At 34.4% G+C, this 14,444-nt stretch overlaps 1 protein-coding gene across 3 annotated transcripts in view; it reads left to right on the top strand.

Annotated features, from left to right (window-relative positions):
- Positions 1–699: 699 nt before the first annotated feature.
- Positions 700–14,444, top strand: part of LOC105194740 — a 34,982-nt gene continuing 21,237 nt past the window's right edge. For all 3 annotated transcript variants that reach the window (XM_011159810.3, XM_011159812.3, XM_011159811.3), the window contains exon 1: positions 700–1,105. In XM_011159810.3, the coding sequence (XP_011158112.1) occupies positions 928–1,105 (178 nt within the window). In that variant the 5' untranslated portion in view covers positions 700–927. The remainder of the gene's footprint in view (positions 1,106–14,444) is intronic.

Raw genomic sequence — 14,444 nt, 5'->3', positions numbered from 1 at the left:
ACAACGACAGGTCTTGCCCGAGGAATGACTCATTGTCAGAGGCACTGTGCTCCGTCGCGACGTTTACGCGACGGCGGCGACGGGTGGCTGCCGTGCCGCAAGGGGGTGGATACCGCGGAGGTGAACACCGCCACCACATACCATGTCACACCATATCACACCACACACCGCACACCGCGCCGCGCCACACTACTGGCGGTCAAGGGGGTGGAAACGTGGCTCGGCCGTATTGCGCAGAACGCCGGCGCCCTGGCGTCGCGACGACCCTCGTCGTCGGGGGTGAGTCAGGCGGCCGATCGGTCGGTCGGTCGGTCGTTGCTTGGTGCCCGTGCCTTTCCGCTACGGTACGCGGCACAATCGCACGTACATACGTACGGTACGTAGAACGCGACGCTAGACGACGCTAGACGACGCGAGACGACGCGAGACGAGGCGAGGCGACGCGGAGCGACGCGACGCGACGCTACCGCGCGAGCGCGCGATCGTCAGTCCCACCATCTCGCCTTCGCTCCGGACTGCGCCTCCCGACGTCCGATAGGAATCGCGCGCGCCAACTCTTCGCGATCAAGCGAGGGAGTCTGGACGCACGCCGGCGGCGTGTCGCTTCGAACGACGACGACGACGAGAACCGCTAGATCATCGAGGGCGCGCGGGGTGATCCACGCGAGCGGAAGCGAGGGAGAGAGATAGAGACAAAGAGAAAGAGAGCTACGGCGTCGGGTTCCGCGGTGGCGACTATGCGCGTCATCGATCGCGCGTGCCTTCGCGATCGGCCGGAGATGTGATACCGGAAGTAGGACAGGCAGGGTTGACCTGCGTGGGCGTGCAGGTACGCGGCGTACGTGCGTGCGTGCGTGCCTACCTGCCTGCCTGCCTGCCGTGGATAGGCCGCAGGTGTACCGCCGCGTGGGCCAGCCAGTTGTAGAGATGAGCGTCGCCACGACGACCTGCTCGTCGCCGGCGTACCCGACGTCGGGGACCAACTCCTGCTGCGGTATCACTGCCGTGCGGTTGCTCTGCGTCGTCCTGCTCTCTACCTGGATTATCCTCGATCGGCCGGCCCTGGGTCTACCCGATCCCGGATCGGATCAGACGACCGCGGAAGGTAAAGCTTTTAAGTAGTTTCACCCGCGCTCGTGCCAGCCACATATGATTCTCTTTACGCCAAGTAAGGCAAAGAACTTTCTCACGCGAAATCTCTCTCTCTCTCTCTCTCTCTCTTCCCCCTGTTTTCTTTCATGGAAGTAACGTGTGCGAACGAGAAACGATTGGGAAATTTCCATCTGATTTTGATTCGAAGAAAGCGCTGTTAACGTCCGTGTTCTGCAGCTACTTGTCACATTTCATTCGTTAATTTCACGCACGATAGCTTCACAATATATTTAATCGATAATGATTAATTATACAATTATTATGTGTACATGCACTGTCAATAATAATAGTATGTACGATGTTGAAGCAAAAAGTTGCAAAGTTGTTTACAGAAGTTTGTTTTGTTTTATTCTTTTCCAATACCACAAGGATGCTTTGTTCGTACTTCAATCCGTGTAATGGAAAACATCATGTTTTTCTAGTTTCTTTTTTAAAATATGTTTAATTTAAAAATTAATTTTATTTTTATATATTTACTATTTTGTATACTATTTAACATCTCACCGTTTCAATCTGTAAAACTATCAAGCACCATTATTTATGATGAACAAAAAAGTTAAGATCAAGCACATTACGAGAGTTTCAAGTAACAATGAAAAAATATAAAAAATGTTTGAAAGACATTTAAAGAACGTCTAAAATATTAAGAGATTTTTCCCTTAATCTTTAAAATAATATTTTAAATAATATTTTTAATTTGTCATTTTGAATCAGAATAAGTATGGCTCTACACACAATAAATGGACACTAATAAGATATAACACAATAAATGTGTTATACGAAATACAACATAACTTATTATTTATCTATAGTGTTTATTGAAAAAACTGAATTAAAAATTCTAATTGCTAAGTCTAGTATTTAATATTTTACACTGTGCGCAGGACCTTAGATTTCATTAAGATTGCAGCGTTGATGATGGTATTGCATGTAAGAGATAAGTGCTTATCATATAAAGGCTATATCAAGTAAACGTATAGCATAATTGTCGTATCGTATGACGTTGGAGCTAAGTAAATTTCCAAGTTTTACTCGTTCTATTGCAAATTCGATAAATCGATGTAACCCGAGAATTTTATAACTCTCTCTCTCTCTCTCTCTCTCTCTCTGTTCAATAATTTTATTTTAAAATTAAAATAAAAAAACCACATGGAAAAGTTTATTTTACGAATTAAATGAAGATATTTTTCGCTATATGCGTGGGCTCGGATGGATATCTGGTTTCGTCAACTTCTTTTGTGTGCAATCACGTATAGCGCATGCATCATATCGCGAGGTGTCCAGTTAAGGCGCGAGTAAACTCTCCTGATAAACTCATTGAGATGGTATTAAAATAGTAAGACCTTGCGTGAGTCGTTCACTGTTAGAGGTAAACGCTATATTTGTTGACACGTGACATTTTGACATCGAGATAAATATTGTATCAAATGGCACATATCGATGACAGCGCGAGATGCGAATCGACGCCGGCAGAGATGAAATAGGGATAGTGACAGAAAGGGGATCCGTGGAATTTATCTGATTAAACTTTCAAAAGTTACAGGCCACGTATGTTTGCTCTGCAGACATTTCGAAATAAAAAAGTATTGATTGTAGCATGTAAATATACTTGTCCCTCAATCTGCACGATACACGATCCGATACACTTTTTTGCGCGATCTACCCTTCACATTTACTCATACCCTCCTTCGGAAGCCTCTTAGAATGAGAATTGCTTCGTTATTTTGGAGCGCGCCTTTTGTAATTCTGTGCTATCAAATACGCGAATGTGCTTGAATAAAAGATTTTCACGTGAATAGAGGATGAATTATAAAACAATCTTTTTCTTATAATATGAGAAATTCCGTACAGCGATCTGCGTATTAACATATTAATATATTAAGCACGTTTAAGAAAGCTTACTTTTTGTAATCTGCTCTAAAACATTCAAGAATTACTTGAGGGTATTAGCATAATCTCTAGAAAGTTCTATATATAACTATATATAACTGTAGTATCTCCGTGACTCATATATAAAAAGCTATTGTTTGTATCACTTAATGTGCAATCTTCTTTTATCTCGTTCCGCCTGTAAAGTTTTTACGAATCAATCATCAGTAAAAAATAACGTTATGCAGATAGAATGTTTTGCCCCAAATAGTCTTTCGCACTTTTTTTCGAGAGGAATTTTACCAAGCATTCTCATCATCTTCATCTTTTATTCATCTTGATCTGTACAGTTTCCGTAGGCTAACACAATTTTGGAAAGAATACGTGAGTTCTTTGCTTCTTCGTGCTGAAAATTTGTTGGTTCAAGGCTTTACTAACGATTCGCATTCATAACTCATTCAATTCGCTTCGATTTGTTCACGTTAATGCGTTTTCAATATATATTCCTCGACAATAATCATTAAAAATAGAAAATTCTTTTTATTTGGAAAATTTTTTTCGTTTAATTAAAAATTTAGAGTTAACTGTAATATTGGGAAGTGTAATACAGTTCTTCATGATTGAATTTTAAAGAGCAGGTCAATATTAAATTTAAAATGTTATGTACTTGATTAATTAATTTTCGCGCTTTATTTTATTTAAAAAATTTGAAATATGTCATTTATAACTATAATCACCGTTTCCCTTAACTGTTTTGAAAAAATGGTACTATTTATTAGATTTATTAAAGTTTCATTAGATTTAGATTGTAGAAAATTAACTTAAATCTCAATGCACAGGCATGAGAAGACGATAATTATAATTGCGACCATAAAAAGCACGGTGCAACAAGTAAAAACATTTGCGATATAACGGAACCTGTTGCGGAGTGAAGACTGAAAAATTATTTGTGTCATTTTGGAACCTCAGTATGCTTTATCTAGATTGTTCTAAACACAACATTAAACAGAACAATATTTGCCTCATCTTGATGATTATCTCGATTAGTTTCCAGTTTACTTAAGGGTGTGTTTCGTTAACGACATATCTCACTTAAGCCGTCGTGCTAAATCAACTCAAAATATATTCAGTCTCACGCATACTCTCTTTCTATTTCTTCGTTCCTTTCTTTCTCTCTCTTCTTTTCATTCGTTTTGCTATTGATTTATCGGATTAACATTAATCTTTAGATGAAACTTTCTGTGCTTATTACGTGGCGCAGAAACGTTACTTAACTGAATTAATGGAATTGATGGAATTAAGATTAACGATTTGTCCCTCTTAACTAAATTTGAGGTAAATTTGTTTTAGCCAAAGAAAGAAAAAAGGGAAAGAGGGAAGGAGAAAGAGAGAGAAAGATAGAAAGAGAGAGAGAGAGAGAACTTTGTACTTCATAATCTCAATGCTTGATTTTTTTGCAAAAATTTTGAAGACTGCACGGAGATTCTGAACTAAAATACAGAAGATTTTACAACACATAAAGTTTTTGTATTGCGCACTGCGTACTATAAAATATAATTAATATTAAAATATAACTTAAAATACAAAAATTTGTTAAATTAACGGTGGACCAAAATCAGCTTAATTTGCATGCAAGTACAATTTCGTACATTATACCCTGAACAAACAAACATGTAAAGGGTGTCGAAAACACTTAAAAAATATTTTATTTTTGACACATTCCACAAAAACGTTTTTCAAACTTTTACTTGGTACATATTGTTTTTGTAAAGTAATTTTTATTTCAGAAAGTAATCTCCTTTTTTGTCGTATATTTTCTTAACTTTATTCTATCTACCGTGTGACATATCGTGTTGCCAAATTCAAATTGATTGCTTCTGTGAAGTTGCAACTTAAATTCTGCCCAAGTTTTTTGCCAAGTTAAGATTCGACTTAGCTTTTTGTTAACCTTGATCCGTAACTCCACTTTCCAAGTGGTTGCGACGATCGTGTGCACTATGTTTGCCTGACTGAGGAAATTAAGTAAAGAAATTTGTCATCTGGCTTTCTCGTTGAAATCAGTGAGAGAAAATAGGTCGCGAGTGCAACATGTAAAAATGACTTTTAATATTCAACATTATTTCACGATGAACAACTCGCGATAAACGATAATAGGCAATAAACAAATTTTATTAAACATGAACAATACATTAAAGTTTTAAGTACAGAAAGTAAATCTCGTGTAAAGCCAGTGGAGATGGTTAAATTATTACTCGATTGCGATGAATATTAAATTGCCTTCCTTGTAATGAAAAGTTCTCGTGTGCATCAAAGTACGCCTTTATTCCATGCCCTGGTTATTTTCTCGTAATAAAGTAGAAATGTCCCCGCAACCAGAGCAATGACAAATAGTTCTCAGGGAATAAATGTTGGCGCGTCGGTGGCATCAATTTGTATCCATTATTGACGTGCTGTACTCTTCAGCCTTCTGTTCGCGATAAATGGTTGCAAACATGTTTATTTTACGCTACATTAGCGCAGATTTATCTAGGATCGAGAAACCGAATGGATAAATATTATCTCGATATTTGCAGAAAATTGGTCCCAACGATCAAATTGATCGCATAAAGTTATGTAAAAGCGCGATGTCAATGGGTTAACGTTGCTTCTCCTAGTAGATTTTTAATCAAAAGATTAGGTCGCGTTTTACGAGCACAGGTTTGATATAACGTGTTCGTGTACATAGAGTAGGGCTATAACCGTGGAGTGCACCTACAAATTCCATAGATCACTGCATGGTATCAGCGATGCATTAAATATAACGACACTTATAGTTTATGAAATTATTGATTTTCGGATTTTAATCGAATGCCCAAGTAAATATTTTTAATACACGTGAATCTAAGCTGAAACAAAATTAAAAAAATTATTGCAATAGAAAAAGAGAATCATTGTTACGTGGTACACATATAAATAATTTTCTACGTTTTTATTCGATTGAGTGCAAAAGATAGATCGTTTTTCTATAAAGCTTTGTATCGAAATTCTTTAAAAAAGAATTGGAAAATTTCTCTCTAGATAAAAAGAAAAATATATGGAGGTACACCAGTTTTGCTTCGATACTGGTAAAATTTTATTTTCAGCTTTATTTGGAAAATTTATTAAATACTTTGCACCAAATGACAATTGCATTTGATTCGCACACGTTTTTCTTGTTCTGCTCATTCGTTTAATTCCGATGTTACATAAATTTTATCATCGCATTTTTGTCGCATGAGAGAGAAGCTTGCGTCCACAAATTCGAAATCCAAATCGAAATCCATTCATTGAGATAGTATGTATCTTTATTTCGATCATTGCTTCTTTTTTATCGTGTCAGTGAGTGTGATTAGGGGAAAAGTAATTTCGGCAATCGCGATACAAGATCTCTCAATGACAATTACGCGAGTGAAGTTTTACGCGTTCAAGTTCATCCATCTTATAAATCTGATCAAGCTTAATTGCGCCAACCTCGACAGTGGCATCGTGCCAAGTCAATCTTAAACGAGCTTGTATCGACAGTTCCCCGCAATATCGTGGCAAGAGCATCAGGTAGTATAATAATCCCACGAGATGAGTACGAGCGACAGGCCGCTTCTAGATTTCTCGGAGAGAGCTTGTTGAGCCCGGTGCTGGCTCTTGCATATGCATAGATCGGCTGTCGAGATAGCGTTAATGATTAGCTTACGCGTATTGTTGAACGCTCGGCTTACATCTTACTTGAAACGGCAGTGGATGATTGGCTGTAAACACTGATTGATCAGATTTCCCGGGGTTACGTCGATTATTGCTCTCAAATCGAACTCCTAAAAGAGGTTTTTAAAATCTTGCAATCTTTATTTTTTCACAATATTTTTCCAATAACTTCGACCAAATGTTTTCCTTCCCTTAAGTAATTTTTAAAACTCACTTAGAAAAACTTTGTGGTTATTCTTTGATTCTTTAACAATGTTTAATTTAAAATTATCGAAGTCATTTTTCTGTTATTTTAATTTTTGTAAAATTTATTAAATAGTAATACACGTTCAAGACTTAATAAGAATCTACGTAAACTATCTAAAAATCTTGCGCTCCATTAGAGCCCAAAATGAACTGTTTCTACCTCTGTCGTATTAAATACTTTAACGATCTTTCATGAGTAGTGAACGTCTCACCTAATATATGAAACGCGAGCTCTTTAAATGTCTTTAAAATTATATAACTATTTGTTCAATCTGAATAATTAATTCTCGCAGCTTAGAGTTTTTTTTATTATACGTTTATACAATTTCTGTGATACCTCTGTATATATGTAGTCACACGCTTGTGGATGCAAATATATTCACGCGTTCACGCGCACACTAATGTGTACTTCATTGCGTATTCAAATACTTGTTTTCTTTGTTAGTATTACGTTTTTATTTTTTTCTTCGTTATCCTATTTTGTAGTTTTTTAATTCTTATATTTTTAATTTTTTCTTCGTATTGTTTTGTATATTAGCGTTTAGTTTGTTACGCATTTTGTCGTAAAATGATATACTTGTTTAACGCTTGAGAGAATGTCATCCTAGAGCGCTCAATAAATATTATAGCAATATCTAATCTAATCTATGATAAGTTCAGTAAGTTGAAGGAGAAACAGACGTATTTTACATAACACTATTTGGCATTGTTGGAGGCTTCGGAGGTACCTTCTGCAATACGCGCATTCATATTTGACAAGAAAGAGACGTACGAGAATAGTCGGGCTTTTATCTCCCATTCCATACTTTCTTTTCGTGTTGTAGCTATTGCTACGTCTACGTTGAGATATAAAAGATATTGGTCGACTTTTGTTACCCAACTCTAGAAACTTTTATCCCAACTCCAATAACAGCTAATGAACTGTTCAAACAACTAATGCTGTGCGAACATGGCGTAAAAATTCTTAACGAAAATCGACTAATGCCTTTAAGTGCCCGAGCAATATTTGAATTTCTTCCAATGATGCGGGATGAAGTTACTTTTGTCGGGAACGTTAAAGTGATAGTCCGGATTATAATATAAGCAACTATGACATATGCGAGACGCTAAGTATAAAACACACTAAATAGATCAATAAACGACAATAACGTAGTCCTATATATATAGCTGTTATTTATTTACGTCATGCATGCGGCATGTAGCACTTTTCCGTCACAACACTATGTAAAGATTAATTTAAAAAATGGCATTACCTTTGTAATACCACTTGCTATGTGGTCGTAATAATTCTCAAGAAAATCAGTCTTACGGACGCCGCTAAAAGAGACATTTATTTTGCATATTTGAACGCGTTTGGATAATATTTTCAAGTAAAGTCCGATATAATGTATATATATATATATATATATATATATATTTCCTGAATATGTATTCATGAAGCACTCTGCGTTCCTTTTTAACATAAAAAAGATAAAAAATCGGCTGTCACGTAGGGAGGATAAAATGTCTGCTAGGAAGGATAAAACTGTAGAAACTTGAAATTTTAATCTTATTGTAACATAAAGGATTAAGAAAAATTTGTTTTTTATTCAGAGAAATTTTTAATATAATAATTATATCTATTAAACCTCTTACTGTAAGATTTTTTTTTATTCAATAATCGTATTTTGGGCTCCAAGTCTAATCTTGCTTTTGTAATATTTGTATAGTATATAAATTATTTTTACAAACTTGTTATACATATATGTAATTTGATAGAAAGGAGAGATAGGTCTGGGCTTATTGTATCTTTTTCAAACAGTTATATTGTGGTTTTTATTCTTTTTATATATTCGTTTTATAATAGTTTGGTTTCGACTTTTAATAAGAGTCTCGACAAAGTGGATAAAAAATGATGGATAGAGGTAACAGGTATTCGTTTTGCTTCTCGCACAGCTATCTGTCTCTCTTTCTTTTTTTTTATTCTTACTTTCTAAAAATTTTATCTGAAATATACCAAATGGATCGCGAATGACGACCAACGAAAAGACTGATCCACTTTGTCGGAGGCTATTAGTAAGAGGGTTTTAGGTTTTGAGAGATAAAACGATTCTACGGTATGTGAATACAGGAGACCCGTAAACTTATTCTTTGTGAGGTACACGTGTTTTTCCAGACAATAGAGAAGTCCAAAGGGTGAGAAGCCTTCAAAGAATATTTGCAGGATATTAGAATTTTCTTTTTATTTTTCTGTACCTTTACGGCGTTTAGAATCGCTTGAATTTGTTTTTCTTGCCGCAAATAATTTCTCGACGCTTGTGCGTGCGCGGATTACCTTGATGTATCGCATCGTTACGCCTTTACACTGGAATGATCGATATCAGAGATATTATGTTTCGAAGCACTGCAGTAGTCGCATCATTGAACTTTTGCGACGTAGATGCATCGCGTGATTTATCTGACAAATGTACTCGTTATGAGATTTAAGACTTTAAAAAGCTCAAACGACGTAAAAATAAGCATCTTGCTGTATTTTTTATATTATTTTTGAAAATTATGAATTTTATTTACTTGATACATACACGAGATGATGCAAAACGGAAAGCTAAGGTTCCATAAAATTTTGTTTTGCCCATGCTTGCACGATTAAAAAAAAAACAAATTTTCTTCGCGCAATTTCATTAAAACCGTTTACGTCTCTTTTGTGCCAAACTCTTACGTATTACGTGAATTTTATATTGCAGTTGTATCGTATTTCCTAACTTTGTGCATCGATTTCGATTATTTGTATGTATCCGTAAAGATTGCTTTGATAATACTTAGGTGCCTTTTTGTATCTGTGTCTATCTATGAAATAACGTCACAAAGAAAAAAAATATCTTCTTTTTTTTGCGAGATTTGAGCCTGATTCGCAATGTAATTTCCGCAATGTGAAAAAATCAACCGTGACTTCTTTTAGAAAGTATCTGGCGCAGTAGGTCTTTACATCGCAAGAAAGTAGACTAGATGGCATACCTACTTATTTCTAGATAACTGACATAACGTAATCGCACAACTTATTACACTTGTATAATGAAATTGCAAGCCATACACTGTCTAATAATTAGATAAGATGATTCACTTTAGATAATAGCTGCTTTAGTCCGAGTTAAAGGCGGTGATTAGATTCCGACGTTAGCTGTTTCAGTTATCCATAGTCAGTTTGACATAAAAATCTACTTTACATGACTCACAAAAAGAGGCCAATCATTTTAGACGTTATGTAGTTGCATTTTTATTTATATTATTTATACAATTTGTGCGTAAGATTTACAGAGATCGGCAGTTTGATTTTTCTCCCCCTTTTCGCTCACCAGTTAATTTATTTATTGCGATAAATGTTATGATATTACAGTTTAGTTTTGGTACATTTTTAAACAATGAGTAATCGATATTTTTCTTTCGTCTTACTTTTTCATTGCTGCATATTTTTAGCGAGATATTTTTCACTCCACCTTGTCTCTGTTCTTCTTCCGCTGCATTTCGTGATTCTTTAGGAAAATAAAGACCCAACGTATTTATAAGCGACGGCTGTCGTTTCGTACTGAATTATGTATCGCGCCGAGGTAGTCTCTCTCTCTCTCTCTCTCTTTCTGTGGCTTCCCCCCTAACTCGAACGTAAAAGTTTAAACAACGCCGGCGCAAGTTTTAATCACCGTCAAGCATCGATCGTTGAATGTTGTCGCATCTTTTCTGCCTCTAACATCGGTAGCACATATTTTTGTAGCACGAGCAATGTTTTTTTTGCTAGGTTACGTTTACGATTGATGGAACATAGATATTTTTACACGTTCATTACTGAATATCTTAAATACCCAAAGATATTAAGTGTATTTTGTTGCACCTTGAGTATTTTTTAATAACAGAGGAAATAGGTTTTTGTAAGAATGTATGAAATTTTCTCAAAAGATACTGGATTTATAATAAAAATTGTTTTTTTTTTTTTTGAAAAAAAAACACGTTTAAAGTTGAGCAGTATTCGAATAATCGTTTATAAATAATCATATTTTATGTAATAATTTTTGTTTCTTTTCAACTTTGTATTTGTTTTACAATAAATTTCGTGTTAGTCTTAACCTTCTTTTTTCTTATCTCTTAAAAAATATGAAAGACATTATTTCTATCTTTAAAGCTCTATTTTTGCTTCAATTTTAAAAGTAGAGCGACCTTGGGTTAATTTTAATAAAAAAATAAAAGATATGTAGACATTAGAATTGCTAAAATCCAAAAATTTCACCATAAATCAGGTCTCTTCAGTCACATTTAGATTTAAAAAAAATCAATGTTCACGATAATAGATGCGATAACGAGTATATGATAAATGAAGATTTGGCTGTATACGATTTTTTGCTGTGTCAGTAATGGAACGTCCCTAAATATCAATTTCTTGCTTCTGCTCATATTGGGGCAGATGGAAACATTTGGCTGTCACCAATTTAACGATGTACTTATATATATATGTAGATCATTATCAAATATTTCTCTTTTCGAAAGATGTTTTTTCGATGTGGCAGCGACTACTCGAGAAGTGTCGGTGTAAAGGATAACACAATACGCGATAATACAATGCAGGCACGTGTACAATCTGTGCTTTGTGTCACTTAATTACAGCCAACGTCTTCTTTACAAGGACGGAGACCCTTTTATCCGAGGTTATAACGTAATTAGAACGCTCCTCGAGGCGTACTATTACTCCTCCGAAATACTCGGAGTCGTGCTTTCTTATGCGCGCGATTTGACGCAGACTGCAATGGAACTTTATTCCGATTCCGGTCGCCGCGTATTCCTTTAATTGAGAAAAAAATGTTTTTTGCTTTAGAAATCCCAAATTAATTCGCGACATTATCACACTTCGTAAAAGTGTGTATATATTACAGAAATTATCATTTAAATTATAATACAAATAATGTCGTTTGACAGTCATTTCTCAAAGCGAGCTTGAGAGCTCTAGAGATGTATTACTTATGAATCAATTTTTAAATGTAAATTTACGTATTTGCACAATCTTTCTTTTCGGTTTTCCGCATGAGAACGAGGTGAATGAACGATGGAATTGCAACAGTATGTAAGGTACTGCAGTCTGCACTGCGGATTCACGTGCACCCAACTTCCTTCGATAACGTGCACAATTGTACGGGTTTCAAAACCGGTCGCGCTTAACATTGCTAATGTAAACGTAATAATAACGTAACAAATGCAAAAGAGTATCATATTTTCACTGTAACGAGATAATAATAAAGAAAATCGGATTGAATCGTTAAAGTAAGCATCATTATGAAGATATGATATTATATTTGTGATCATAGTTAAGTTACTATTGAAAGATAAATAAATAATTTTCTGTAATTGTATTATTGATTACTTATTAATAATGCAGATATATGTGTTGATGTCCTAATTATGATTCTGAATATTATTGTTATTGCTCTCTGCTTTTATTACATTAATATTCATAAGTAAATCATTATCAACTTATTATCTCTATCATCAATTTATTAAAGTGAAAGCATCAATACTTACTAACAAATTATAATCAATTATGTAATTTTAATTTTTTTAAAAATTATGTATAATTAGAATTATTTTGTAAAGCTTGGTCTCATTTCTGACCTTTTATTACAGCTTTATTTTCCTTTGGCATTTGTTATTACTTCTATTACAGCGAAAATGTCAGTGACTAATTAACACGTAGTTTTCTAGCTAATCAGCATTTTCGTACAATACGTGGTAATTAGATTGGGACGTTTAATCCTGATATCGACTAATTTTTATTGTGCATTTGAATAGGTCTTAATTATGTGGAACAGAATGCATAATTACGACTTTAAAACGGTCCAATTATTAAAGTTACCCAATTTCCAGCAAACGTTGCAAGGTTATACAATTTACAATATTGAGTTTATATATTAAATTTAACAAAATTAAATTCTTTGTTGTTTACTACTCAAAGGAAAGATGGACCGATTTTAGTCTAGAGCAGCAAATAAAAAGATATTTTTTTGTAGTTTTTGAGTTGTTGAATTTGATTCTGACCTTTAAAAAAGTTTAATTTGTCAAGAAAGTTTTAAAATCAACGTATAAAGCTGTTAAATATCTAGTAAATTACTCCTATGAGCTTTATGAACGTATTAATTCGCGTTTTCATATGAGTAAAACATGAAAATACACTCATCTCTAATAATTCATGTTCTGCCTGACGAAAAAAGTAAAAAAATTATTATAGTTAAAAACAAAAGCATTATTGATGGCAACTATTTTAAATCTTAACGGCAGTACTTGAAAGCATTTATTACATTTTTTTTCAAAATATTTTATGTATTGCATTGTAGGATTTTACTATAAAAAATTATAAGATTAACACAAAAATATTTTTATGCATCAAAATCCACTTTAACCGAATAAGACTTCTGCTTCGCTTTATTAATTTATATTGCTCACATATCGATCGATTTGACCCCTAACTACACTGACCAAACAACTATTATATCCGCGTAGTTTATGTCCCAAATTTTGATAAGAGTTTTAACTGAAATAAAATTTAAAAAGTTGGCGTATTTTGATCTAGTAATTAAATATTCCGAAGCTGAAAGAAAATTATTTACTGCAAATATAACAGAAAATAAAATTAATTGAGCCTTAATTAACAAAAATAAAAGATTTTCTTCCAATATATTCGACAACGTTAATTTCAGGATATTTTTTTCCGAAATAACAGTAATTCTAGACCACAAATCCGCCTTGCGAGAAATATTTGCGTAATTAAATGTACTTCGTTAATATAGTCAAAGGCTAATATTGTCTAGTTTACAATAGTTTTACACATTTTCATTAGCATACCATTCTCGTACTAGCTTTTTATATTATTATTAATTATATATGCTAATTTTAATACTTTCCCAACAAATTAAAAAGTTTTAAATACCAGAATCATTAAACAGCTTCAAAACTATAAAAAAAATATCATTTTTATTTGCTGTTTTAGATGCCAAAATCGGCTCGTTTTACGCATTTCTTTCACAAGTTATATTTCTAATAAAAATATTTTAATAGCGTGTAAACTTTTTTTGAAACCGCGTTATGTCTTTACAATGCGCAATGTTTCGTATCGGCACTACAGCAATTTTAACAATTAGTTTCCTTCTGCCATTTCTTTTAATCGTTTTTTCCTCGATTAGTCATTTTATGACTAACTATCACGCAAGCATAAATGCAGAAACATGTTTGAAACTTGTGAAAATAAATGATATATTTCGAGGCTGAATAATTCTGTATATTAACGTACAAATTGCAATTTTAACATGCAAAAATAGAAGGGTCAAAAATATTTTGCATTTATAGATACATTTTTGCTTTCGTTGCATTTCGTTTCACTTTGTATTTCGTAATAATAAACACAAACTGATTGCGAGTTGTCTGCAATAATTTTAACGTTAAATAAAATAACG

The sequence above is a fragment of the Solenopsis invicta genome, chromosome 1 (assembly GCF_016802725.1).
Source record: "Solenopsis invicta isolate M01_SB chromosome 1, UNIL_Sinv_3.0, whole genome shotgun sequence".
NCBI classification, from domain to species: Eukaryota; Metazoa; Arthropoda; class Insecta; order Hymenoptera; family Formicidae; genus Solenopsis; species Solenopsis invicta.
Note: the sequence above shows the minus strand (reverse complement) of the source record. Positions and strands in the feature narration are given on the sequence as shown.